At 44.5% G+C, this 27,344-nt stretch overlaps 3 protein-coding genes across 9 annotated transcripts in view; 2 read left to right on the top strand and 1 right to left on the bottom strand.

Moving 5' to 3' along the window:
- Nucleotides 1-10,358, top strand: part of LOC106750711 (manganese-transporting ATPase 13A1) — a 66,388-nt gene extending 56,030 nt beyond the window's left edge. Inside the window, exons 3-20 of one of the 2 annotated variants that reach the window (XM_014631242.1) lie at nucleotides 2,478-2,931; nucleotides 3,888-4,153; nucleotides 4,241-4,469; nucleotides 4,567-4,720; nucleotides 4,794-4,946; nucleotides 5,256-5,438; nucleotides 5,518-5,655; nucleotides 5,747-5,867; nucleotides 5,958-6,112; nucleotides 6,175-6,350; nucleotides 6,681-6,920; nucleotides 7,020-7,235; nucleotides 7,413-7,602; nucleotides 7,913-8,164; nucleotides 8,230-8,566; nucleotides 9,143-9,320; nucleotides 9,426-9,569; nucleotides 9,648-10,358. In XM_014631242.1, coding sequence (XP_014486728.1) covers nucleotides 2,668-2,931; nucleotides 3,888-4,153; nucleotides 4,241-4,469; nucleotides 4,567-4,720; nucleotides 4,794-4,946; nucleotides 5,256-5,438; nucleotides 5,518-5,655; nucleotides 5,747-5,867; nucleotides 5,958-6,112; nucleotides 6,175-6,350; nucleotides 6,681-6,920; nucleotides 7,020-7,235; nucleotides 7,413-7,602; nucleotides 7,913-8,164; nucleotides 8,230-8,566; nucleotides 9,143-9,320; nucleotides 9,426-9,569; nucleotides 9,648-9,755 — 3,504 coding nt within the window. In that variant the 5' untranslated portion in view covers nucleotides 2,478-2,667 and the 3' untranslated portion in view covers nucleotides 9,756-10,358. Of the gene's footprint in view, nucleotides 1-2,370; nucleotides 2,932-3,887; nucleotides 4,154-4,240; nucleotides 4,470-4,566; nucleotides 4,721-4,793; nucleotides 4,947-5,255; nucleotides 5,439-5,517; nucleotides 5,656-5,746; nucleotides 5,868-5,957; nucleotides 6,113-6,174; nucleotides 6,351-6,680; nucleotides 6,921-7,019; nucleotides 7,236-7,412; nucleotides 7,603-7,912; nucleotides 8,165-8,229; nucleotides 8,567-9,142; nucleotides 9,321-9,425; nucleotides 9,570-9,647 lie in introns of those variants that run through there. The other variant, XM_014631232.1, reaches the window with a different exon arrangement.
- Nucleotides 1-15,776, bottom strand: part of LOC106750761 — a 23,300-nt gene extending 7,524 nt beyond the window's left edge. The window contains exon 1 of one of the 2 annotated variants that reach the window (XM_014631314.1): nucleotides 13,993-15,776. Coding sequence is in view for 1 of the 2 variants with exons in the window: in XM_014631323.1 (XP_014486809.1) it covers nucleotides 519-548 (30 nt within the window). In the remaining variant the exon portion in view is untranslated. Of the gene's footprint in view, nucleotides 1-518; nucleotides 1,043-13,992 lie in introns of those variants that run through there. The other variant, XM_014631323.1, reaches the window with a different exon arrangement.
- LOC106750725 (sodium-coupled monocarboxylate transporter 1-like) lies at nucleotides 12,636-27,344 on the top strand. Of its 5 annotated transcripts, none has more exons than XM_014631253.1 (16): nucleotides 12,636-13,002; nucleotides 16,036-16,211; nucleotides 17,887-18,079; nucleotides 18,485-18,644; nucleotides 19,512-19,577; nucleotides 19,686-19,737; nucleotides 19,817-19,884; nucleotides 21,312-21,466; nucleotides 21,533-21,673; nucleotides 22,787-23,011; nucleotides 23,139-23,322; nucleotides 23,406-23,492; nucleotides 23,732-23,892; nucleotides 24,098-24,256; nucleotides 24,319-24,442; nucleotides 24,517-27,344. In XM_014631253.1, the coding sequence occupies exons 3-16, from the start codon at nucleotides 17,892-17,894 to the stop codon at nucleotides 24,550-24,552; spliced, it is 1,806 nt and encodes a 601-aa protein (XP_014486739.1). In that variant the 5' UTR covers nucleotides 12,636-13,002; nucleotides 16,036-16,211; nucleotides 17,887-17,891; the 3' UTR covers nucleotides 24,553-27,344. The 5 variants fall into 5 exon arrangements, with proteins under 5 accessions (XP_014486739.1, XP_014486747.1, XP_014486753.1 ...); XM_014631267.1 differs by lacking the exon at nucleotides 12,636-13,002 and adding an exon at nucleotides 13,016-13,407; XM_014631261.1 differs by lacking the exon at nucleotides 16,036-16,211.

Raw genomic sequence — 27,344 nt, 5'->3', positions numbered from 1 at the left:
TCTATTTTTCGATTTCTTTCTCTCTGCTTCTCTTTCGCCTACTAGAATTCCAAACGCGTCTCTTTTCTCGTGTGAAAGTCCGCGCAAAACTCGCGACGGAGGAGTTCGTCGTCGGCCGATCGTCATCACCGAGTAATCTCCTCTTCTTTCGCAGCGAGCGCGCAGGACCGTTTGTTATTATGAAATACGCGGCGAGTCGTCGTAATCGATCGCTTATCAGAATTCCTTCCTGCATGATACAAACGCGCATTTTTTGCGATGCTGTTAACCGGCTCTGATTCAGCATCTACACACGTAATCCAATCTCCGGACAGTCGTATATCAGCGTGATGCATGAGTCAATGGAAACCGCGATTAAAAAGGTGTACAAAGTGCGTTCTGCGGAGCGCTGTGCGTTAACGCGCGCGAGAAGGACGTTACATCAGGTTTAAGTACAGCTCCTCGCGGCGTCTATCCGACTGAGCAAGCAGCATGATTGTTACTATTCTTAGCGTAATGTTGAATCAAGATGCACTTACAATTGTCATTAGGTGCCACGCGATCGCCATTTTCGATCGATCGCAATATGATTCACCAAGCCCTGCGTGCGACGGGATTCTCTCTCTCTCTCTCTCGCTTGCGACGGAGCGCGGCAGGTGTCTCGGCAGGAAGGAGCCCGCGAAGTCACTTAATTGGCATCGCGTGCCAATCGATCGCCGCGATCGCGGTGTATCACCAAGCCCGATAAATGATCTCGCGCGAGCCGAAATCGCCGCCACCCTTGAAGAGAAGAGGGTGCGGGCGAAGGATGAGAGGAGAGTCGATACACTCCTTCCGTGTTCCGTAAGAAACGGCAGCCGGTGTTTACCGCTCCTCCGGTCGTTGGCCGAAATTCGACGATCTAGCTGGATTCTCGGCTTCTCCCGGGTGGTGTAATCGTAGTAGCGTGCAGGAGGATACGACTGCTGCGAGCGACCATGTGTAACGGACGTCTCGTCGCTTTTGGCCAACGTGACTCGAAAGTGTCCACGTTGGGTCCAGACACTGGCGCGATTCGGTTCTACCTAGCGAGTCTACCTAGCAACGTGAGACACGCTGGGTGTACGTATGCGTGGTTGGAAGGATCCCTTCCTCGGGCGCGAAGCGTGCACGAGTTCCGCTCAGGGTGGGGTAGGCGTGCGGTAGACGAATACTTTCACTGGGATACTTGCGCGCGCGCGAGGGGGATCCGTCGACCTTATGACAGCGCGAGGCTGAGTTTTTCTCCGGATTACCCGGATGACACCGATACATCTTGATTACGACCGGTGCTACCGGATTACTACTACCATTGCCATTACTACTACTACTACTGTAGCTACTACTATAGCTGACGGTCGAGAAAGAAACGCACAGAGAAATATGCCGTCTCCTGCGTGTTGAAACACGGCGCCGCTCGGCCGACGGGAAATTATCGGCGAACGTTTTTCGACACGCCGCTGAGAGGTGTACCGTCCCCCCTCCCCCATCTTCTCCGTCGTTGATTCGCCAAGTGAACTTTGCAAACTGAATATCCGTCCAAGCTTTATCCGCTTCGGCTTCACTTCGCATCGGCGATGTTTCTTCGTCTGTCGTTCATTGTACACGGAGAAAATATTGTAGTAAAAACTTTTACGGTAAATTTTATTACTATATTATCCCATGTATAATTAAAAAGCTTTTATCAATTTTCTTCGGAAAGAAATAGAAAAAAATCCATTAAAAAATTTAAAAATCTGGTTTTTTTAATTTTTTCACTCATCCGCGAAAAAGTTGAGAAAAATTGATTTTTCCGAGCTTTTATAGCTATGGTTCACTGTATCGGATTAGGTATTACAGATTGCGGATTGAAGATTGAAACTTAATCGACCTGAACAGAGTGAATCAAGTTCGAAATTAATCGACTCGTCAAATTCAGATTTTTAATTTACAATCCTCGATGTTTAATACCTCTGATTTTAATAATAGTGTCTTTATTCGCTTAGAGAAAAAAAAAATAGAAGAGAGAAAAAAGATGACCGACTTTCGATATATCGAATTCAATCGCTTCTCTATTTATATCGAAAAATCTATCGACACCGTCGATCGACACTTAATTGAATCTCGCAAACAATTTGACTGAAGTTTCACACGGACTAATAAATATATTATTAAATATTTAATATTATTATTAAATATTGGAAATATACACATGGATGTGTGTTCTATTAATTACATGTATAAGATATGCGACTTCCTAACGACGGCATTGCGGGACGTTCGAATATGGCGGTCGCGGCCATATTGGTCTCTTAGTTAGCTACCGTGGCTCTGGTGTTCGCGACGGCGCTTGGCCGACTGGTTCGAACCAGTTCACCCGCTGGTGCTGTGTTGACATTGCTGGCGCGCTTGTAGCGTCCACGGCTGTATTCCGATACGCGACACACATAACCCTGTCGCTGTTCGATCTGTCTCGTCATTCACCTCAGATTTTCTCGCAGGTGCCGGCGCGTCCGTGTCGCGTCTGAGAACACCCGAGAGAAGCCTGCGATCGCTCGAGAGAGAGAGAGAGAGAGAGAATCGACGAGCGTTCAAAGACACCGTCGATGTGAATTTAAGACCCGAGGCTGTCGGACGTTAGAACGTTGCTCGCTCGTCGTGACGACTTGTTAACTGTCGTCCAGCGTAATCATGGCGGTGACCTCGCCACGGATAGACGAGCTCGTGCAGTCGGTCAGCCTGCACAATCCGCGCAGATGGATGTTCAACGGCTACATCATGCCATTCCTGATACTGCAGTCCCTGTGGGTCAACTGCTGGGTCTTCGTCTACGGTGTCGACGAGTACTATGACGCGGGCCTGGTGGGCATCGCGGCTATCGGCGTGCTGCAGGTCCTCCTCTGCCTCTGCTGTCAATGGTCCGTGCACATCCATACGTTCGTCAACTGCAGCTCGGTGAGTGCTAAACAGCGCCCGCCGGACTCCATTTGTTTGAACAATGGACACGTGGTTCTCTACGTGTGTGATCCCAATATGTCTCGTAACGTGGCAGCCATTCGAACCGGTCTTCTGCTAGGCCGGTCACGTGGCAGCTCGGCGGGAACACTCGAACTCGACACCTAGTCTCCTTATTCTGTGACTTGCGTCGAAAATTGCGTTAACATATTGTTGCGCAACTATTTTGTGACATATTTTAGCCGTGTTCCGGAAATCACTGCCAATATTAAAAATCTATAGTTTATGTCACATATACTATAGATTTTCAGTATTGGTAGTGAATATCGGAGTGTAGCCTTTATCTGCTCAAAAATTTTTAACACATGCGTCATGCCTGTAATGTTAAAAATTATAGAATAATGGCGCAAGATGTATTTTAATCCATTAATCCAGATCTAACAATAAGTGTAATTCCTGTTGAAAATTCCCAGATGGATTTCTATGAGAATCCAAGGGAACTCGTGGGAATTCATATAGGACACTAAAATTCCATATAGCAACCCATATAGTGTGTGAAAATCCATATAGAATCCAAATAGATTGTTACCTAGGATCTAGAATCTTGGGGCAAATCTTTAGGAGCTACCGTGAGATTCCTTATGGATTGCCACCTTGTTTCTTTTCAACAGAGTTAAGTCTGTTTGCTCTAAACAATAAAATATAATTTTTAACAAAAGGTGTTTTATGTGCTGTCAAAAGTCATAATAATGCTTAAATCTTAGAAATTGCAATGTCTGGAAACGTTTTTTGCTAGAAATTATGTTACAATGTAGTGCTTTGAGCAAAAAGCTAAAGACTTCCACATCTATTATAGATTCAGTCTTAGCAGAGGTTCAACACTTGTATAATTAGGTCTGTTCTTTTTTACTGAATTGGAATTAGATATTTCACTGAATTTATGAATGGGATTCTAGGAGAAAGATCCTTACAAGGCCAGAATAGTGAAGGTGGTGCCTACACCGAATAACGGGAGCACCGAGTTGATCATGCTGCGTCACAAGGAGCAGCAAGAGCCGTGGTTCATCTTTCAAAAGACCAAGTACCACTGGGACCCGTCGAAGAAGTCGTTCATGGGTCTGCAGTTCCCCATCAATCATTCCGTGAAGCATTATTGCGAGTGGAAAGGATATCTCGATGAGAAAGAAATCTCAGCGGCGGAGGAGAAATACGGCAAAAACATGTATGTTGCGCTGTCCAATCGGTCCCATCGATCTTAACCTCGCCTGGTACTCCGCATATGACCTAAAAAAGCCTGATTTCACTCCAGTTTGGACATGGTCGTGCCCGAGTTCTGGGAGCTCTTCAAGGAGCGTGCGGTCGCGCCGTTCTTCGTCTTTCAAATCTTTTGCGTGGCGCTCTGGTGCCTGGACAAGTACTGGTACTACAGCATCTTCACGCTAATCATGCTCATCATGTTCGAGTGCACGCTGGTACAACAACAGTTGAGAAATATGGCTGAGATTCGCAAGATGGGCAATAAACCATACATGATTATGGTACGGATGATGCGTGCGTGTGTTGGTCGTGAGTGCTTGCGATCGGGTCTCATCATACGAGCAATTCATCCACACTTATTCTCTCTGTCCCTTTTAGGTATACAGAAATAGGCGATGGCGTTTGTTATTTTCAGACCAGCTGGTGCCCGGAGATATCGTCTCCATCACGAGACCTCGGCAGGATAATCTGGTGCCATGTGACATGCTGCTGTTGCGAGGTCCCTGCGTAGTCGACGAGAGTATGCTGACAGGTACTTGAAATGAGCAACTAGCGTCTTCGATTTGAGCCGATCGCACGGCTATAGCGACTGCAAAAATGCCTAGGTGAATCCGTGCCGCAAATGAAGGAGCCCATAGAGGACATAGACGGAAATCGAAATCTGGACATCGAGGGCGACGACAAATTGCACGTGCTCTTTGGCGGTACGAGAGTCGTGCAACACACGCCTCCCAGTAAAAACACTCCCGGTCTCCGAGGTATTGTCTGACCTATCATTACATAAGATTAGAAGACATCAGAGGTGGGTGTCGAATCCGGTTTTCGTTGCTTTTCCTGAAATATCTTTGCACGTAAGAAAGAACGTTTAGTCAATCGTAAATCCGTAGAGTAAGAAAATTGACCAATCATAGCTGATTATTCTCCTTGCGGTCGAAGAATAATTGACTACGATTAGTTAATTTTCTTACAGTCATGACTAAAAATTTGTGTAAAGGCTTTTAGAAAGAAGTTTTGTTTTCCGTCACGTTCGCTCTCGAGAGCGTATCAACACGACGACATTGTTTCAGCGGCCGACAACGGATGCGTCGCTTATGTACTGCGTACCGGCTTCTCCACGTCGCAGGGCAAACTCTTACGGACGATACTGTTCGGCGTTAAACGCGTCACGGCTAACAATCTCGAGACTTTCGGCTTCATCCTGTTCCTGCTGATCTTCGCGATCGCCGCTGCCTCGTACGTCTGGATAAAAGGTAATTCGTTCTTCGACCGTGTTGTTGGACATTAGAGTCGTGAATTGGCAGATTCTCATCTCGCGAATCTCGATTTCAGGCAGCGAGGATCCCACGAGGAACAAGTACAAACTGTTCTTAGAGTGCACGCTGATCCTGACTTCCGTAGTGCCGCCGGAACTACCCATAGAATTGTCGCTGGCTGTCAATACGTCTCTGGTAGCGCTATCCAAGTTAGGTATTTAAGACAAATGTATAATTTCGGGAAAAAAAACTCGGCCTTGATTTCGTGTATGTGTCCAAGTCACTGTTGCCTTGTGCTTTTGTAGGTGTGTTCTGCACGGAACCGTTTCGGATCCCGTTTGCCGGCAAGGTCGACATTTGCTGCTTCGACAAGACCGGTACACTTACCAGCGATAACCTGGTGGTCGAGGGTGTCGCGGGAATTGAGTGAGTGAATGGTTTTCTTTATAATTTTCGTTAAAAGTGTATCAAAAAACCTCTTTATTTTTTCACCAACGCGACTTTCATCCTCTCAAGTGGGAACTCGAACGTGATCCAACTCTCTGAAGCGCCTCTGGAGAGCGTTCAAGTGCTCGCCACGTGTCACTCCTTGGTACAGTTAGACGATTCTATCGTCGGCGACCCGCTGGAAAAGGCTACTCTCAAGGCTATCAATTGGAGTCTCACGAAAAGTCAGTATCAATTCATCGATGCGTTCCGTTCCTTTTCATTACATTATCAATGTCTCGTTTAGATGACTCGGTGATTCCTAAGAAAAGCAAGTCTCCGGTATTGAAGATTATACAGAGACACCATTTCTCGCCAGCTTTGAAGAGAATGAGCGTCGTGGTCGGCTATAACTTGCCCGGAGCTTCGGAGACGCATTATATGACTACAGTGAAAGGCGCGCCGGAAACTCTGAAAAATATGGTGGGTGAAGCAATGATTGTCCACGACGTCGTTTTAAAATTATTCGCCTCCCACTTTTCCCTGAAATCCGGTTAATTCATTTTCTGGCTAACCTGATGATAATGCAAAAATTATACTTTTTTTTATTCATATTCAATCATTAAACTGATGGTTCTGTAGTGGTAACTTTTAAACTTCAATAATTAAACGTGAGTAGAAAAGCTAATTTAAAATAATTTTTATATTATCAAGTAAAGCCTGAACCAGAACCAGGAGTTAACCAGATAATGAGAAACCGAGCCTGAATCGATCAACATAATCGGTCTGCCGGAAATTATTTTTCCCCCGCAGTTATCCACTATACCGGAAAATTACGAGTCAACATACTTGTCTCTCTCACGACGTGGCGCGAGGGTGCTCGCTCTGGGATACCGGAAGCTCCCTGGCACTTTATCCTCCCAAGACCTGAGGGAATTGACTCGTGAGAGGTTGGAAAGTAATCTCACGTTTGCCGGTTTCGTTATTATCAGTTGCCCTCTTAAGCCCGACTCGAAAGCCGTCATTAAGGAGATCGTCAATTCTTCGCATTCGGTTTGTACACTCGGTTAAATCCCCAGTTGAGAAATCTCGTCTGCGACATGTAATCCGATTGTCAAATAATGACGAGCAATTTCGACGAATCTTGCTCAGGTGGTAATGATCACCGGTGACAATCCGCTGACGGCTTGTCACGTGAGTCGCGAGCTACACTTTACGAAGAAACCCAACACGCTCATCTTGACCGAGAATGACAACGAATGGTATTGGGAAAGCATAGACAAGATGATGCAGCTTTCTTTGAATGCGAGCAACATTGAGCCACGCAAGCAGATCTGGCACGATTACGCGCTCTGCGTGACGGGTGAGGTGCGTAGTAGATTGTTTGCAACGATAATCTATTCTCCTGCTTCAATTATGACGAATATATAAATAAGACGCAAGAAAGAAGTAAAAACGTAACCACAAGGAGATTGTATAAAATATAAAAATGGTCATTTTTGTGCCGTTTTGTATTTCTGGGAAATAATAGTGATCTACTTTCAGGGTTTAGCGTATCTGAAAGAGTATGAACACGATCTCTTGTGGAAGTTACTGCCGCACATCGTGATATTCGCGCGATGCGCACCAAAGCAGAAGGAATTCATCATCGTAACGCTGCGATCCCTCGGTTACACGACGTTGATGTGCGGAGACGGAACGAACGACGTAGGTGCCTTGAAGCACGCACAAGTGGGTGAGTTTAACGCCTGCTGAAAAGCATGTTGTTAAAACCGTTCTACAGTAGCGGGGAAAATATGCAATAAGGCGTAAATAGTAAGCCAATTGACCAACCACAGTCGATTATTCTTGGACTTTAAGAGTCCAATTGGTCAAATTAGCTTACTGCCTACTTTACGCTATTTTTAACATCGTCTAATCTGGCCTTGATTGGCCGATGGCAAAACACGATATCATAATCAGCTAACAACGCGTTAACATCAGGATGTTTAATTAAAAATCTGAAAATTTTGAATGCCGCTCTTTTCTCACTCCTTTTTCGACAGGGGTCGCAATTCTTTCTAGTCCACCCAAAAAAATGCTTCCCGACAAGCGGGACGACTCGCGGAACGACATGTCGCCTATAAACAACGGACCAAGAGCGAGCTCGAAAACACCGATGATGAACACCCGCACGAAACTGCAGAAGATTCTGAAGGACGTCGAGAACGAGTCGCAAGAGTTGCCCACGACCGTGAAACTCGGCGACGCCTCGATCGCGGCGCCCTTCACTAGCAAGATGTCCTCCATCCAATGCAGTAAGTCCTCGCGAGATACTCTGCCCATTCGATGTGGAACAATCGTTTGTGGTTCGTTTTTGCAGTATGCCACGTAATCAAGCAAGGACGCTGCACGTTAGTCACCACCCTGCAGATGTTCAAGATTCTGGCTTTAAACGCGTTGATACTCGCCTACAGTCAGTCGGTGCTGTATCTGGACGGGATCAAGTTCAGCGATATGCAGGCGACTCTGCAGGGTGTCCTCTTGGCGGCGTGTTTCCTCTTCATCTCGCGCTCCAAACCCTTGAAGACTCTGTCGCAGCAGAGACCGCTGCCGAATATTTTCAATCTCTACACCATCGCGACCGTGTTGCTGCAATTCACCGTACACTTCGTCTGCCTCGTCTATCTGGTGAAGGAGGCTACTGCCTTGTCTCCAAAGTGAGTTGTGGAAATCAGTTGTTCGTTATGTAGATTTATAGAAATAGTCTCCAAGCGCCTCCACCAAGAGGCCGTGAAGACCTGATCAGAAAATATCACGGGCAATCTATCTTCGTCCAACCTGACACTCGTCGATAAAATCTGGAGAAGCTGGAGAACTTTTCCTCCCGTGAGACGAAGATAACATGCCTGTGGATGTGTAACTGCAGCAATTTTTCTGTAGTTATATTCAGAACCCGTACAAGCAGTCTATACAGGATGTTTGACACAAGCTTTGTCATCCGGCTTGACAGACATCGGTATATTTAACTTCGAACCTTAAAATTGTCGCTAGATACAGCAGCTGTCATAGTTATGGATTAGGCTATTCTGAAGCTGAATAAAAAAGTCCTTTACCATTTTGCAAATAACCACAAAGATTTTTGAGTTATTAATTAAAGAAGCCTCATACATGGCCATTTTTAATAATTTATAACTCAAAATCTGGCATAGTTGTTTGCAAAATGGTAGAAGACTTTTTTGTTCTTATCGACCTTAACTACAAGTATGCGACTTGTTACTGATTGCTTCTTACAGGGACCACAAATTAGCGGCCATGTTGCATAGTAACTCCAGCGAGAAGTTGGACTCAATAACGGCGGCAGCTAACGATGACACCAGCGACGAGGAACCTTTTGAGGCGAATATAATCAACAGTACCGTGTACATAATCGCGATGTCCCTTCAAGTCTCTACCTTCGCCATCAATTATCGAGTGAGTCCTACGCGTATATATGTAATATTTATTATATTATTATATTTCGTGTATGGATCGATGTGTCGTACGATATCGTTGACAAGAGACGTCACATTCCGTCAGGGTCTGCCGTTTATGGAGAGCCTGCGACAGAACAAGGCTTTGATGGTGAGTCTGTTGGGCAACTCCGTCGTTATTCTATTGCTGGCCTGTGGATTTCTGCCCAACCTGGCGGTGCAATTCGAGATCGTGGACTTTCCAAGCCAGGTAAGTGGTCGTGCAAGACAAGCCCGATTCCGATTGCGCCACTCACAAGTGATGTCTCTTCACTCTTGCATGTTGCAGTTCCGTGTGATACTGGTGCAAGTGTTAGTCGCGGATTTTGCCTTCGCTTACATTGCCGACAGAGTCTGCCTGTGGCTCTTTGGCGAGGGAAGACAACACAAGCTGTGATGAAATTATCTTTAATCGATGACAGACTGTATCAAAGATTTTTCTATGTAACTTTTGTTACTAATCTTGTTCCACGTTAAGGGCTGACAGTTTTTATATTTAAGAACCGATGATGTTCCTGCGGATACACGTACACTCATTCGCACACGCTAAACACACACACACACACACACACACAAAATAAACACATACAAATATATATATATACACGTACATATATATACTCACACACACATACACACACACAACTCATCGTCTGCAATCGCATTTTATATTTTACATCACATAAGAATGTTCTTTGTTTTTTGTGTACGAGAGTAAGAGAAAATGCGATGCGGAAAAATATGAATATATGCACGGCGGTTCCAGGGATCCGTCACCGCCTAAAGAATTGAAATTGCTCACTCTTCAACATTGTCAACCTCTTCTCCGTGGAACAAGAAGCGCAGCGCTCCGAACGGTTGCTATTTATTGTCGATGTTGACACTGTGTACGATAATAATTGTCAAATCAGTATTTGCCTTGGCATATTAGCGTATATTTATCGAACACGACGTGGGAAATATATAATTCTCGGTCGCGCGAGAGCCCAACCTGGACGAAGATCTTGGCCGATCTGTTGGTTTCATTTTCCCGGGACGTTTGGTAATCTTGTCAGCGCATCGACAACGAATATTAGTCACGCGAGGTAGCGCTCGAGAAAGAGAGAGAGAGAGAGAGAAGAAGAAGAAGAAGAAGGAGGAGGAGAAGAAAAGATTCGTATACTACGTGTATATAAAGTGTAGATGAACGGTTCCCGCTGCGTCGTTCGCGTACGGATTGCCACGTATAAAAACGTCGCATCATAACGGCTTGTACAAGATCATCGTTGTTGGCGTTGAATCGTGTACAAGTGAAACTGTGTCGTTTTACGGAAACGATGCGGCAACAGTCTTACATTTGTTCACGATGCGCGATCGCGCGAATCACTCTTCTAATCGTCCATCCAACACGACGACTCTGTGTGCGTACGTATTTAGTAGTTTCATACGTCTCTCAACAATTGCATTCCACTTTGAAGGCGACGATCGTCAACAATACGGGACACCCTCACGGCGCATATTTCGCGCTTGCCGGTCGAGCATACTTCTAGTTGTGTTTTACTCCAATTTCCGTTACATGCGTGCGCGTTCGATTACATCAGTTGACCTTCGTTTTCGTTTCGCGACCATGCGCGCTGTGTGGGAGCCGCGCTCGGAAGGCGAAGGGACGTTGGTTTGTTCTCGTATCTTAGGTCATTGGGAACGTGTCATTTGGTCATTGAGAGAATAGTTGTATATTATTGTACATTTATAATAATGACTAATAAAACGTTCAGAATGACGATCTCGAAAGCCGGCTCCTCGCCTTTCCGGCTCTCCATTTCGGCTGGTGAAATCCGCAAGAACCGGCCGGGGTCATCGGCCCTGCTAATGCTATACATTGAATTGGAATTGAATGCCGAGCAGCAAGTGAGAGGTAGGTTTGTGTGCACACTGAGAAAAGTGTCAACGATGTGTACGTAGCGGAGGAGAGGACTATTAGCCGCTACGTAAATGCAGAAGTCATCATTCTTTATTCACAGTCGCTGATGTCAGGGTATTCTTTTCGTATGTGTTATTTGTCTATTGAGACTGCCTAACTGCGAATTACGTGGGATATTTACTCGGTGAAGCCCCGTTTCTTCGTTTGCTACATGCGTCGTTCTTTGCCGCACGAAGGTTTCAAATGTTCACGAATGTTGAAGAACAACGAGATAACCCAAAGTTGTGACTATCGCTAGACTTTGATTAAGCTGATTGATGATTTATGTAGTTATCAGAGTTGTCAATGTGAAAGATAAGAACGTTGTAAAAGCGAATAAGGAATTTCTTTTGGCCTTTTGTTAGTTATTTAAAATTATTGAATGATAAAAAACGCATTCAATTTAAAATCACTATCAATCAAGTATCGTTTGTTCTATTCTGATAGTGTACACAGGATTGGTAATTCTTTCATTGTTGGACGATAAATTGCACAGCTAAAGATCACTGTTGGCAATTTCAACAGTTAACCTTGTTTCGAAGCGTATTTACTTTTGCTAAATAATGTTAAAAGTAGTAATTCCAAATATATGTTTCAACAGTACCAAAATAATCTCGTAAAAGTAAAGATGGTGCTTCGACAAGTGTTGTAACCAACTTATTGATTATGCGAATTTGTCGGAAATTCTAAACGTACGTCTGGTAAACGGTGGAAGTATTTTATCGGGCAAATTTCAACACAGGTTTGCAAAGGTTTTATCATGACTCAGTTCAATTGGAATTGAGTGAAAGTCATCCTATTAAGATAATCTTTTGAGTGCCCACAATAGAAGCGATAAGACGGTGGTACACAAAGTGGAGCGTCGAATAAAAGATCCGATTCGATCGGCCGCATAGAGATTTTCTCAGATTTTCCCATATACAAAGAGTTCAATTCTCCATAGTGCTTATATATAACGTTTTTGTACGTTTTGCACAATCGCAGTGGAAAACAGAAAGAAGATCTTTAAGAAACGTTTGGAGGTAAACAAATAGGTTCTGTTTATATTTCCCTTAGAATCCCTTAGGTTCGAAACATCAAACCTCTAATCGGAAATCTACGCGGACTTCCCAACTAGAATCCATAACTATTTTAGGAAGTCGCACCGGGTGATTAGATTCCAAGAAACATTCTACGCAAGCAAAAGTTGGATTTTCAAATTACGAACGATGGCACGCGCGCGCAACTCAAATAGAAGTCGAAACGATCGGTCGATCGATACAAACGGCGGCGAATCGACTTAGGGGAAACCGCCGTGTTCGCCTGTCAATCCCGTCTTTCCTCGGTGAAAGACCGATCTGTCCGGCGACGGGATCGTCGGGCGCACGCGCTCAGTCGATCGTGGTCGTCGCTCGCGAACGTATCGCGTGCGCGCACTCACTTGCCCATCCGTTTTTGCGACGCGATCTCGCCGGTAAGACCGACCCCTCGTTGCCTGTCACGGCACGCAATTCGGTGCGAGTTTTACGTGTAACCACGCGTTAATCGTGCTGCGAATTTTCGCACCATGTGAACGTGCCCGAAGCGCGAGAAGAGGAATCAGCAGTATACAGGCACGCGACTGGGACTCCTCAATCGGCCGAAAAAAGCCACCTGCGACTCTCGCGGGGATAAGCCGGCCGTGTTTTTGTTATTCTCGTCACTGCTGTCGTCACTCGGCCAATCGGTAAGTCTTGCGGTCGGTGACAGTCGGAATTACGGCAGGGCACGAATACGATATTGTCGCGATATCTCGAACTCGAATCGATGGAAGAAGGAGCATTGGAAGCGGCAGAGAGCGAACATTTCCATGTTTGTTTTGAAAACGTTTTTCGCGAAATCAGCGCACGCGCGCGTGCCGATACGCGCGCGTTTCCGCGTCGTACGTGCGGTATCTGTTAACAAAAATCTTAAACTCGAAGAGCGAGAGAAAGAGAGATAAACGTTTATTAATCATGTATCGAGGTCATGAGCATCGAACGCGTCGAATGTTTTTAATGTGAGACACCGGACGCATGTATTTGCATTTAATAACATCGAGAAAAAAACAAAGCCGAATGTAGATGGAATGAAGAAAAGAGGATTCTTAGGAGTAAGTAAACAAAAAACATTAAATCAATCTTTTGAAACGTTGATTTTATGTGTGTTTTATAAGCATTGTGACATAATATCTTATAAATATTTTTAAACTGTTACTTGACGATGTAATATTCATACATTAAAACATTAACATTAAAAACTATATATTTAAAAACGTTACATCCCAGGCGACATCGAATATCATTTAAATACCATCTATATTATAATTTCAACAATGTAAATATAAATAATATAATATTGTATAATATAATATTGCACTTACGTTATTAAATGCAAAATTATAACATAAGTGTTATATAAATGATGCTCTGTGTCGATTGGGATATTTTGAAGTATTGTATACTGAAAGAAAAAGTGCTACATTCAAGTAAATAATTATTCCAAAATTGCCGACCAAATTTTTATTAAATAAATTAAGTAAATATATCACTTGAATATCACGAAAAAAGTGTTGAATTCAAGTAATATTTACTTAATCCAAGTAAAAACTTGCTCAGAAGTATCGGAATAATTATTTATTTAAACGTAGCACTTTTTTCTTTCAATATAATAATATTGTGTTCGATTTCTTGCTTACTGAAGTAGTTCTTGGCAGAGTTTCCGGCAACGGACGTTTCTCACGCACGAACAAACTTGAAGCGAATCTCTGCTGGGACGTGGATCCGGAGATCTCTATTCGTCAAATTGCCGCGATCGAATTCTCGTATGCGGGCTAACGAAATTCGCTCCTCGTCATCTCGCATGCAACGCCGTCACTCGAAATATTTCATAAAAATAGAAAGGTCGAATTTTTGGCGCCGTTCAAGCACGCGTTCGACGCAGTCAACAAATGTGAAAACAACTACATCGCGTATAATCGAGGAAGGTGACCCGCCGGGTTCTCCCATGAACGGAGATGGTCAAGGTCCCAATTGGAGTGTCAATTGCCGGTAAATTTTCAGCAATTAACGAAGAAAGCGATTCTCTCCGGCTGTGTTGACGTCACGGTTGAGAAACCGAAACTCTGCGAGAACGTCGTAGAGGACACGCGAGCAGGTCGATCCGCAGGAAAGGAAATTACCGGGACTTCTCGGCGGGAAGTCGAAGTCGCTTTTCCGGTGGACGAAAAAAAAAGCCCTTTGGAAAACTCCCGCTCTCTTATCGATCGCCGATTAGCGGGAAACGTGCGTGCATTCTCGGAAGTTTTCCAGTCGTCTCCTCGCGAATGTCCGAGACGGAGAGAAAGAATAGCCGTCTCGTCATGGCCGTACTAAATATAAAAGACGACTATTTTTATAACGAGGTGGAAATGCACTCGCGTATCGTCCGTCGACGTTATCTCGTGCTCGCTCGCCTGACCGTCGGTAACGTCGATTAATCCGCTGTTAGCCGTCGAGATTGCTCCCGTCGTGCTTCACGCGCCGAGTAATTACGTAGGAGAACCCGAGGAGGAGGAGGAAGTAATCATCGAGTGTTTTGCTGAACTCGCCGTGGTACTTAATCTGCTTCTCAAACAACGGTTTCCTCCGCGTTCGCGCATTATCGGTTATAATTGTACGCGCGCGTCTTGAACTATTCAATAACATGTCATTATCGTCCCAACTGAACGGTCGTCGCGAGCGACGTTCAAATTTATATAGCGATAACGCACACTGGAGAATCGTCTGAACGACCGTAGAATTTGGAAGATAACGCCGCTCCGGAGATAAGCGCAATTAAGACTCCGTGATTTCCAATTTCCGTGATTTCCGCTGGGCTGATTTCCTCTTGAACCCCACGAGTGAGTCGTGGGAAAGTGAAGACACAAAGTTACCTAAAGTCGCGTCGCGTTTCGATTGTGTACGCACGCGTGTAGATCTCGTTACATATGCGCTTTCGTAACGAGAACCGACGCGCTTCACGATCGGCTTACTCGACGGACTAGTTTCCGCTCACGTTGACTCCGGCCAATTGACTCCGGCGAGATTGATTGGAAAATAACGGAACTTTGAGCTCTCGTGCGCCGTCTTCGGCGACAACGTATACGACGACGGTGGAACCGTGTCATCGGTCGACTTTCCCGTACAGAACGTAAAGCCAAGACGGATCAGGACGTCAAAAAATAATCATTTGATATCTTAAATAGGACGATATAATTTGACTTTTTCATGACGTTGCGTTGCGACTTGTCCATGATTTCAGGGAGCATTGTAGAACGCCTTTAAGTCCTCCATATTCAATTGTTTATATTACTTCCAAGGCTGCGTTCTGATTTGCACTATCAGTATCTAATGGGTGAATTCCTAATTCTAGTTACATATAATGTAAATTCTTAGTACTGGCAGTGAATATCGGAACGCAGCCTAAAAATACTCGACTATTCTATCGCAAAACTATGTTATCGCAAGAAAGTTTTAGTTGTCGTATTTAAAGTTGTAGTAATTTAAATTTATAATTTTACTTAGCTATATATAAGCAAAATTATTTGTAATTGTAATAAATAGAATATTGTATGCATGAATAATTTTGTACATAGTTACTAACATGTGCAACTTAAATATATTGAACAACTTATTCGGAAAGAATTAAATCTGTAAATTCCAAAGTCATAATTTCATGAATCTTCTGTCATGCTTGTATCACTTCTATCTATCTACCTCAGTTGTAGGGAGAACGATCTTCATGCTGTCGATGCGATCTCGCGTCTCGCGGCACTTCGAAAGACGAGCACGGGATTTCAGGGATGGCCGCTGCCGCGTAACCGGGAGAATGTCGTCGCGATTGTCATTCAGCGTTAACGAGAACAAATTACTATCACGTGCACGGAGAAGTCCACAGGTCAGTCGCTGTTGTCGTGAGAAGCTAACGCCGACGATAAGAGCGCACAATGGCAATGACAGCTTCAGTCCATGTGACCATTCCGGATGCGCGATATCCTTTCCGATCAATTGACGATGATACGAGCGGGATAAATTTTCGTTTCGCGTTTTCCGTCTCGCGTGCATGTATACACGACGCTTAATTAGATATACATACTTAACAATCCCGACGAAGTTGCTAATACGAACGGTGAACAAACGCATTGCGAGCGGCGGCGGTGAGCTAATAAAAAACCGAAACGGAATATATTTGGCGACGTGCCAGCCGATAGTCCTTGCCGAAGGACTCGTGGATTAAAAATATCAGTGCAGCAATTTTATAACCCGATAGATAGATAGATAGAGAGAGAGAGAGAGAGACGTCATGACTCATCAAGTAGTACGATTTGTCGCCGATTTAAAAGAGATAAGTCGCCGAAAAAGAGAGATGGGGAACAGGTTTTCGTGCGCCTCGTGTGCAACGATCAGAAGTATGATCGACAGGTATTTTCAAAAAACGTCCGTCGTTTCTCGCAGCCAACGCATGTCGTGCGCGAGTTTGTTCATCCGGCTGATGTGGCGCGATTATTGAGACTGACGTTAGTCATTAGATCGTTAGTAATTAATCCCTGCGTGGTGCCAAGGTGATCTCTCTTGTCTAGCGTTGTGCACTAACCGACAGAATAGTTGCTTTAACACGCGCTGTAATTAGGTTACCGTGGTGTATTTTACAACAGTACAGTACAGTAGTTTCGATACGGTTTGGACGCTTTTTTTTTTTCTCTCGACGCAGTTCGAAATGCATCCGACAGCTCCATGTGAGAGACCTTGATTCTGAATAATTCCTAGAAGTCTGGCTCTCTTATTGGATATACGCTGCGTCCGAAACTGCATTCAGACAAGAAAAATGCTAGAATCGGTGAATAATTACTCCGATATACACTTCCGAATATTTCCTCAGCAAATTTTTGCTTGGATGAAGTAAATTTGATTTTCGTAAGGTTCACATGTGTTCGGTTAAAATTTTACATAAGTACTAAAATTTGGTGAATATTTGCCGACCAAATATTGGGTTAAACTACAACTAAATAATTTAGTTCCGCACTGTATATATAATATCGTGTATATAATCCCATGTATATTGTATATTTAGTACACGGAACTAAATTGTTTGGTTGCATTAATCAAATATTTGGTCGGCAAATATTCACCAAATTTTAGTACTTATTATCAAATACTTTTTTCAGTATACATTAGTAGATATTACTCACAACATACATTAGTGGCTCTACATTAAGTTTTCAAAAGTCTTCTGTTGCGTTCCTGTTGATGCAAGTTATTTCCGTTTTCTCCATTTGAAGACTTAATGTAGAATTTAAAATTCCTCCTGGAACATCCAAATTCCCTTTTTAGCATCAAAGGAGCATTAATAATACTCCTTTGATGCTATAAATGGGAAGTTATTTCTGTCTTATCCATTTGAAGACTTAACACAGAGCTAAGTAGACTTAATGTAGAAGTAAAATTTCGACTCGAGATTCGCCCTTCAATCGGCGGCGAATTCGAGATTGCATGAAAATTTCGCGAACGGATCGCGCACCACCGTCTCAAATACATTGTGCGTGCACGATTGATTCGGCTCCCTTTGGTTTCAGGCAAGATGGTGGTTGTATCGGAAAGAGGATACTTCCATTGGATCGATTGGCTCGTGTTTGCGCTTATGCTCGTCGTGTCCGCCGCAGCCGGCTTATGGCACTTCAGAAGGGCGCAAAAGTCGAACACGCAGGACTACCTGCTCGGCGGGAAGAGCTTAGGACTCTTCCCCGTGTCCGCGTCTCTCGTTGCCAGGTGAGCTCGGAAGGATTTAAGGCTATTAAGTAAAAATAAACGACCGGAGTGAAAGGGAATGGAAGAAAAAGAGGAACGAGCGCTTTGAAACGCTTGAAAACGCGACGGAGGAATTGAGAGTCGACCGACGGCGCCGGAGAGGCGCAAAACTGTCGTCGACCGCCGCGATCGCTCTCATTAATTTTTAATCGGTTAAATCTTTGATAAATTCGCCAAAGGAAGAGAAAGAAAAGAACGGCATTGTCGTATGTCAAGCGTTCGCGGTGCTCGTTGAATCGTTCTATTTCGCGTCGATACGTGTCAGCGATTGACATCACATCGAAATTGTTGTTTCGTTGTCGAGTCGTTCGGTTCCCGATCGATTAATCATGCAAAATATTTAATCAATTCCGGTCGTAACTGTAGCTTCATATCAGGCGTGACGATTCTGGGCACTCCGGCGGAAATCTACAACTTTGGCACGCAATATTGGATCACGATCATATCGATCTTGTTCTGTGGCCTCGTCGTCGCCACCGTTTATCTCCCGGTCTTCACCACCTTGAGGCTTAGCTCCGTTTACGAGGTTAGTAGTGATTCGTTCGCATGCTCCATTCTTTTTTCTACCCGAGTCGAAATTTTCATTCTACGTTAAACCTTTAATTCTACAATGTATAGTTTTAAAGGCTCGGAAAAAGTTCGGGGGTTTTCAATTCTTCCACTTTCTTTCCGCGAATTAATGAAAAAAATGGAGTTTTTCGATTTTTCCACGAATTTTTTCGGTTTCTTTCCAAGCAAAAATTGAAAAAGCAGTTTTTTAAATCTATGTTACAATAAAAGCTAAAGGCTTTAGTCGAATGGTTGACTGATAATTTTAACACAATAATTTACACTCTATATCTTTATCTAAGTTATCATTTGTTTATTTTTTTATTTTACAACGGTTTGTCAATCACAAACAGAACGGTTCTTTTAGTTTAAAACTGAAGACAATCATTGTGCGTTACTTAAAGACTTAAGGCATTAAACATTATCTTGAATTGATAAGTCAGCCATTCCGGCAAGGTCTTAAGATAACAAAATAGCTTCAATTCTAATGATATAATTTATTTCTATTTTGATAATGTCCGTTTTCACTGGTTTTGGCATCAAAATAGGTTGTTTTGAACACTTGTATGAATTCAGTAATCCAAATATCGAGAACATTTAAGACTTTAAGGTAGCATTAAAATTAAATCTATAACATTAAAAGTTCAAGAGAGAAAAGTTCGTGAATGTAGTGTCGTTAAAGTAGGTTTTTATTAGTTCTACATTTAAGTAGGCTCAAACTATCCTTAAGGACGTCGAAGATAGCGTGAAAATTTCGAGTCGGGCGAGAGAGTTCGTCGTTTCGCGTTAACGCAATAATATCGCTTATTCAATAGCTTCACAGTGTATCCTTCTCCTCTTTTAGTACTTGGAAATCAGATTCAGTCGAGCCGTACGGATTCTCATTTCTTTCATTTTCGTCTTCGACGTGGTGAGTGTTGAAGAGACCTCGCTCGTGAGGTCCGTTCAGGCCGATCCATAAGACGCTTTCCGTCTCGAACAAATTCGCGCGTGAATAAAGGGAATCGACTGATTTCAGATACTCTACCAATCGATCGTCGTGTACGTTCCTGCGCTGGCGTTGAATCAAGGTATGTCGCCAGGAAGCTTGCATTCGCGCGCGAAAGCGTTCGATTTACTTTCATTCAACTTGTCATTGTTCGATTGCAGTGAGCGGTATCGACATACATTTGATCGGGACGATCGTCTGCGCCGTCTGCGTGTTCTATACCGTTTTGGTAAGTCAACAATGATTCCCTTTCGTGAGTCTTGCTCCAAAGGTAAAAGTACTAATAGCCGAACGTGTCTCTGTAGGCAGGCGCATATATAATAAACAATTTTGTGTTACAAATGGTCCACTCAAATTTTTGTCTGGACTATTTGTGACATAAAATTCATATACTTGAACATCTTAAAAAATAAAAATATGGTGAATATGTTAATTTAACATATATTTGTGTACTTCTTAACAAATTTTCCGTGTTAATGCAACACAAAAGTTTCAGTGAACTACTTCTAATATAAGGTTTCTTTTATCATATACGCGGGAACTTATGATTAATTTCAATTAATTGACAGATTTTTCACATCTCTTTTATATGTCAGTAATAGTTCATAACTCATGTCTTTTATACTGGAATCTTGCACAAAACGTGGAAGAGCGAAAGAAGCGTGTAGACCTCGTAAGCCTAATATGTTACTGTCAGGGTTAACTCGTGACGGAGAAAAGAAAAGAGAGAAGGACAAACTGAGGAAATGATCGCGCGGATGTCTTTCGTGCTCGAACGTTAATAAGCGAACGACGCGTGGGCCAGGATGGCGAACGACGAAAACGGTCTCCCTGCGCGGGGGGCGAACGGAGGCTAAGCTAATTTTCCGAGGGAGGCTCGTTCGCCGAATTCCCGCGGGATGGCTGGAGTTCCTCGGACACGGTCTGCCGTAGGAAACAATTTTCAGTGGACAATGCCGCGAAGAATCTCACGCGAGAGCCTTAGGTACTGGAAATGTTTATGGACGGAAACTGAAAGCCCCCCGACAATGGCGCGGGGGAAACAATGGCGCGGAGAACGTCGAGCGGTTGTTATCGTAGCGGCGGATCACAAAGCCGGCGCTGAAGTGATTAATCGCGGGATCGCGCGCCTGTAATTATCCGAGCAATTTGTTGGATCTCGTATTAATGAGAATTTATCGTGGTTGAGTGGCTCTTTACAAATTTGTTTATTATGCGCTGCGTGCGCGCGCACGTGCGCCGACCTGTTATCTCTAAGCACTCGAAAAGCCATTCCGTCATTATCGCGGAAATAAATAATTGCCGCGCAGCGCCGGCCATTTCTTTCTATTTCGGCGGATTAACGAAGCGGGCGTGCAATCGGTGGTAATCGGCGTCCTTCTAATTGCGTTGCACGAAACAAAAAGAAATCGACCCATTATATTCAATGTAAATTTTCGCTTCTCCACGCCGACGCCTCAATCGTTTCCGTGTTTTACCTATACTCATAACTATATTGACAAATTAATTTAATTGGGTCTACCTGATAATGCACAACCAAACGCGTTTTCATTTCTTGAATGTAGCACCTTTTTCTCTCAGTGTTCGAGCTCTGTTTTCTCAGTTAAAAAACGCGAATACCTTCTTATTTCATTCATTATGTGACATTTCGATCAGGGCGGTATTCGAGCGGTGGTCTGGACGGACGCCCTGCAAGTCGGCGTGATGGTGGCGGCAGTGATCTCGGTGACCGCTCTAGGAACCTATCAGCTCGGGGGAGTGTCCGAAGTCTGGAACAGAGCCACTGAAGTCGGTCGCATCGAGTTCCTCAAGTAAGAATCATCGCGTCTCTGCGTTGCGTGCCCTCCGTAATTTCCCCTCACCTTTCCGTGTTGCAGCTTCGACCCGTCGCCCTACACCCGGCACACCGTCTGGACGGTGCTGTTCGGCTCTTGGCTGTACTGCACCGCATACATCTCCGTCAATCAGACCATGGTGCAGCGATACAGGTCGTTGGAGAGCACAAGAATGTCGCAGTGGTAAGCCGGTAACGCTGTTTTAACACGTTCGTGGCTACGTTCACGTAGAACAGCAACACCTACTACAAAGATGCTTTTCGAAACTGTAATTATTTTACTGCGCAATTATAGATGCGTGAAGATGCGTCAAACATTCTCTTTTCCAGTGTGTGAAAATTACTTATGACATTCACGGCCACTAACGTAATACACGAAGTGACAGTAATTTTCACACGCTAAGAGAAAAAAATGTTTGGTTCTCATGATTCTATAATTATGCAGTGAAATAATTATAGTTGCGAAAATCATCTTTGTATGCGGAAAGAAAGAAGTGGCTTCGACGGATAAAGATTAGCTGTCCATATAATACGACTGAAATTTTGTTAATTTAGCTAATTCTTCTTGTCTCTGTACCTATTCGGAGAAAAAAAAATTTTATTGGCATAGCAAATTGTTAGTTACTACGGAGACAGCAGAAAAATTTGCTTGAATAGCAAAAAGATTTGATAAAAATATTGATTGATGTTCACTGGATATATGTACAGCAAAATAATTTGGTTATGCCAACTAAATTTTATCGTTATCGCAACGACGTTTTGCCACAATAGCAAAATTATTTTTTCCATGTAATAAATCTTTCTGTTGTCCCCATAGTCCCCATAGTAATTAACAATTTGCTGTACCAGCAAAATATTTTTCCTCGTATAATTTTTAGCTCCCACAGCTAAAAACTAGATTTGATAATTAAATTTCAGTTATATGGACGGCTAATTCATTTAATTAAATTAATTCCTTTTTCCTGTACAATAAGTGCTATTATACTTTAGTGTTTAAGAGCTGTTATAGTGTTAATGATAATAGCCGCCATCTGCGTATGGTTATTATTATTCTTTTACTGAAATAACAAATATAATTAACCAAAAATAACTCATATAAAATAACTAATCTTAGCGAGATTAATCATTTTTTTCTCACAGTACACGTCACATAAATTGACACCTCTATCGAGAGGCAATGGGACATAGAGGGGGGCATGAATCAGTAATATAAAGGATACACGTTAGACGTCGAATTGGGTGAAGACGGAACGCGAGCGAATCGAATCATGAATCCTTGGCGATGTTACAATTACAGGTCCATCGCGTTATTTACCGTCGGCATAATGGTGTTTATCTCGCTGTGTTGCTGGTGCGGACTGGTCCTCATCGCTTGGTGGTCGCCGCCGAAATGCGATCCAAGAGCTTCTGGCTTAATTACGGCCGACGATCAACTACTGCCGGCTTATGTCATGGAGATAGCCCACCATTTGCACGGGATACCTGGCCTCTTCGTTGCCGGGATTTTTGGCGCGGCACTCAGGTATTATCGGCTGGTTATCGCTGATCGACGCGTTATGCTCTTGCGAATATTTATATACAGGATATATCTAATAAACCGCGGAAAAAACCGCGTTGAGATATCAGGATCCGATCTTTTTCTGCCGCAGTTCGTTATCGGTGGGCCTCAACTCGACGTCCGTTGTGATTCTAGAGGACTTTGTGAAGGGTTGCTTCAAAATGAAGCCTAGCGAACGATGTTCCGGCATCTTCGTGAAGCTCCTCGTTGTCCTGCTCGGCCTGCTCGCGTTGAGCTTCGTTTTCCTGGTCGAGAAGCTGGGCGGAGTTTTGTCCGTGAGTGTATTTTACGTTGTCTTGTTACCTCGTCGCTATTCACAACGTTAACGCGCTAATCGTAACTTTCCGTCGTGTTTCAGGTGACAAACAGCCTGGCCGCCGTCGCTGCCGGAACCTCCTTCGGTGTGTTCACTTTGGGAATCTTGTTCCCATGGGCAAATTCCAAGGTATGTCGGCGAGGTAGGCTCGACTCTCTCGGACGAATGACTATTTTAGAAATATTATATTATGAATATTTTCTAAAGATTATTAGCTTTATTATAATTATGTTTGATATATAAAAAGGATGATTTCCCGTAAATAGATCCCACACAACACATATGTCTAAAAGACGCCCATTAGACATCATATTATCTCAAAGACATCTTAGTGTTCTCTGGGAATAAATAAATAAATAATCTTCCAGGGTGCCTTCGTCGGCACCATCGCCGGATTTACGATATCCGGCTGGGCCAGTTTCGGGGCGAATGCGGCCATCGGCTCAGGTGTCTTGACACCGAGGAAACTACCAGTTTCCCACTGCGGAAACGTCAGCGAAGACTTTCTAAAGATGTTCGAGTATTCTGAGTAAGGGCCGCTTTTTGCCTACGCCGAGTTTGCGCGGATTTTCGACCCGACTAACATTCCTCGAATTTCTCATTCGCACGAGGGACATTATATTAAATCCAATGGGGCGATAAAACAGACCGATTAGCATACGATATCGCGACGTCAGCCTTTCCCCAAGAACTGGTCCCGAGAATCGCGCTAACCGCTGCGAATTGTTTTTCAGTGAATCGAACGTGTTCCCGCTGTACCGGTTATCGTATCATTGGTTCGCTCCTCTCGGCACGGTGGTGGTGTTGCTGGTGGGCGGATTGGTCACCTGGATAACAGGTGCGAGGGATCCCTCGTCCGTCGACAGGACCTTGCTCTCGCCGGTGATTCACAGGTAAAAACACCGTCCAGCGAGGTACTTGAGGTCGTCACGGAAAGAAACGTCACTGTTCGCAGGTGGTTACCGCAGCAAAAGTATTCGAATGGAGTAAGCGAATGGTGTCAGGCGTCGGTCGACCAGCAAGTCTCGGCCGATTTATTTATGACGAGCCTACGTCGGAAATCGCACCCTGTCGTTAAGGTAACAACCGCCTTTTTCTCAGTGTACGTTCGATCAGAGAAGCCGGGCATTAAGAGAAATCGTTATTGTTACAGAGAGGAGAACAGACGCTCGCGAACGGATCGTTGTGACCGGCCGGATAGTTATGATAAATTATAGTAAACCGGCCCAATCACGAGATTCCCGAATCCTCCCGAGATAGCTCCGTCATCTCTTCTTTTACAATTGTTCTCTATTTTCCAAGTACGCATTTACCCGATGACGAGATAGGCGACCGTGCGACATAGAAAATAAACGCGCTACCCTCAGGTTTGTAGAACGTTTCCCGACGGTTATCAAGTAGGACACGCTAGTTTTAATCGATCGCGTGATTAACTCGCAATTTTTAAGAGCATCTAGAAGATAAGATATAAAGCGATATTTTTGATATATCAGTATATGCGTGACACGTATCACACTGATAGAAGATTACAATTAGTTTCGGCGGCAAACATATTTTACAGTAGTGATACAACATGCACGTAATTAAGATGTATTACGTAATTAATAATGTACTTACATGCATAATTATGTTACTGTATTGTCACAGACATTATAGTAACGCTTAATAGACAAATGATTCTTCTAATTATTTTTGTGAATGGCTAAAGGTTATATTTGGCGTCGAAACTAACTGTAATTTTCTACCAGCGCACGCGGCAATTTAGACTATGCGACCTACTGTAGGTATATTTATATATACCTTGTGTATAGAATAAGTAGAAACCGAAATAAACTGCCCACGGATCGTGGTAGTTGATGAACTTTAATTCACGCTCGTTCTTCGTATCGTTCTGTACGCTCGATCGCTCGGTACGGCGATCTTGAGCATTTTCGCGTGCGTAACTCGCGGCCGGAAAAAAGGGACGTTCAAGCGCGATCAAGCCGTATTGAGTCGTTCAAACGTTATGAACGTGCGAGCGCTCGCCACGCATGCATTCGCGACACGAATTCGCGCCGCTAAGTGACGAAGCATTTATTTAATATCCAGATGAATCCCCGCGTCGATGCGCGTGCAGAAAGCCCAGGGAGAATTTTTCGCGCGGCACACGTGATCGTGACGGGGCGGCACGTCCTAAAGAAAATTGCGATTCGCAAGTTGCGTACGCGGGCTTTATTAAGCGCGCTTCATGCGCCATTTGCATTCGTCTGGGCGGCTGATAGATTCGGAATTTCCACGTACGTTCTACGTGGCTTATATTATATGTATATACACACACACACACAGACACATAACGCGGAGGAATCGTGTGGAGACGCGCGCGTAGAGTCGCGCGCTCGCGTTGAAACGCGGAAACGCGTGGGCGGCGGCGGCGACGGCGGCGGCAACGGCGGTGGCGGAGGGTCGGAAAAGGGACCCGGGGGCTCGGAGAGCGAAAGGGGTAGAGAGTGGCTGAGGTGGCGCGCTACAGAGACGGATATAGACGGATAGAGGCGGATAGAGAGAGGTCGCGAGGCTTGAATGGGGCTAGTTTGAGATAGTTAGCGGGCCTTCAGGGGCACAATCGGCCGCGATTGGCGGGCCTACAATCACACGTCGCATTATATGTCCATCAACGCGGCGGATCTCGCAAATACGTTATAGCGCGAGTGAGTGAGCGAGCGAGAGAGGGAGAAAAAGAGAAAGCGTACACCAACGAGCGGTCGTCGGCCGCAAAAATGCTGCGACGCGTTTCGCACTCCGTCTCATTTTTTTCGGCCGCTCGCTGCTACGCGACGGTTTTTACGTCCCACCTTTGTCCGTCCCCGTTTGAGATCAAAACGCCTCGCTTCGACGTCGGTCGTCGCGCGTTACAGTCTCATCCCGGAGCTCCTCGAGCTCCAACGACGAGCTTATCGACGATAACCGGTGCGAGGGTAGAAATTAGTAAGGGAGAGAGAATACACTCTCCTGCACGTGTATATTTTTTTACTCGATCGCGACGCTCGTAAAGCGAGTGTCGTGCGAGTTAATGAGAGCGTTCGGTCGGTGGGGGAGGGACGAAATTCGTGAGTGTTGTCGCAGAGAGATACGTCGTCGCGCGAGAGAGATTCGGGAAACGTCGACTAATAAATTCTTAATACACGGCAATTCGGGCTCTTTCCGAGTACGCCGATGACTCCGTCCGTCCGTCCGTCCGAGGAAAATGTTCCGCCCGAGAGAGGCAGACACGGGACATTCGTCCGGGGGCGAGTTGTCCCGTATGCAAATTCGTTTTATTGTCGCGGCACAGAGAGAGAGCGGACTCGAGCAGACGTGGACCCATGTAAACGGTCATCTTCGCTACCCGCCTTAATTTCATTCATGCCCCGCTGCCCTCCGGCCTCCCTTCTCTCTCTCTCTCTCTCTCCCTTTCTGTCCCTCCTTCTCCCTCCCCCCGCCCCACTTTAATTACTGCCAATTGCCCTTGCCGCACGCGAATTATGTCATTTCCACATGAGCAGCACTTTAGTGAAATTTTCGCTAGGTAGTCAGAAATGAGACGACTGCAGCCTCGGTCCTCTCTTCCCAAACCCTCGGCGCGCCCTCCGTCCGTCCGTCCTAGCGGGTGTAGCGTAATAAGGGAATAATTAATTAACTGCACTCCCGCGTTTCGTTTTTGCGCGCTTCGACCCTCGGCGGAATAAAATTTACGTGTGTCCCGGGTATTAATTAAGTGTCCGTGTACTCCTTTTTACGGGAGCGGGCCGCGACACGGTGCGACGAGCGTGCACGCGCACGCAGACTACAACCACGATGCGATCGCGATCGAAAATAATCTTGCAGAGGAACATTTACGAGTGTAACTCCGCTCCCGTCAATTTCCCGCGGCGTAGTTATAATTTCGCATTTGTGTAAGAGATTATAATCGTACTTTTTTTTTTACTATGTAAATGGCACATTAAAAGAAATCTCTTAATCGTA

This window comes from Dinoponera quadriceps, unplaced genomic scaffold (genome assembly GCF_001313825.1).
Source record: "Dinoponera quadriceps isolate SergipeBrazil2010 unplaced genomic scaffold, ASM131382v1 scaffold46, whole genome shotgun sequence".
NCBI lineage: Eukaryota > Metazoa > Arthropoda > Insecta > Hymenoptera > Formicidae > Dinoponera > Dinoponera quadriceps.
This window is presented reverse-complemented; position numbering and strand designations above follow the sequence as displayed.

Excerpts from the sequence above, each read along its gene's own strand:
- LOC106750725 (XM_014631261.1), top strand. The coding sequence starts at position 17,892 with ATGGTGGTTGTATCGGAAAGAGGATACTTCCATTGGATCGATTGGCTC. Across the intron at positions 23,012-23,138 it reads ATTTTTGGCGCGGCACTCAG|TTCGTTATCGGTGGGCCTCA; the intron begins GTATTATCGGCT and ends TTTCTGCCGCAG. Across the intron at positions 23,493-23,731 it reads TCCCATGGGCAAATTCCAAG|GGTGCCTTCGTCGGCACCAT; the intron begins GTATGTCGGCGA and ends ATAATCTTCCAG.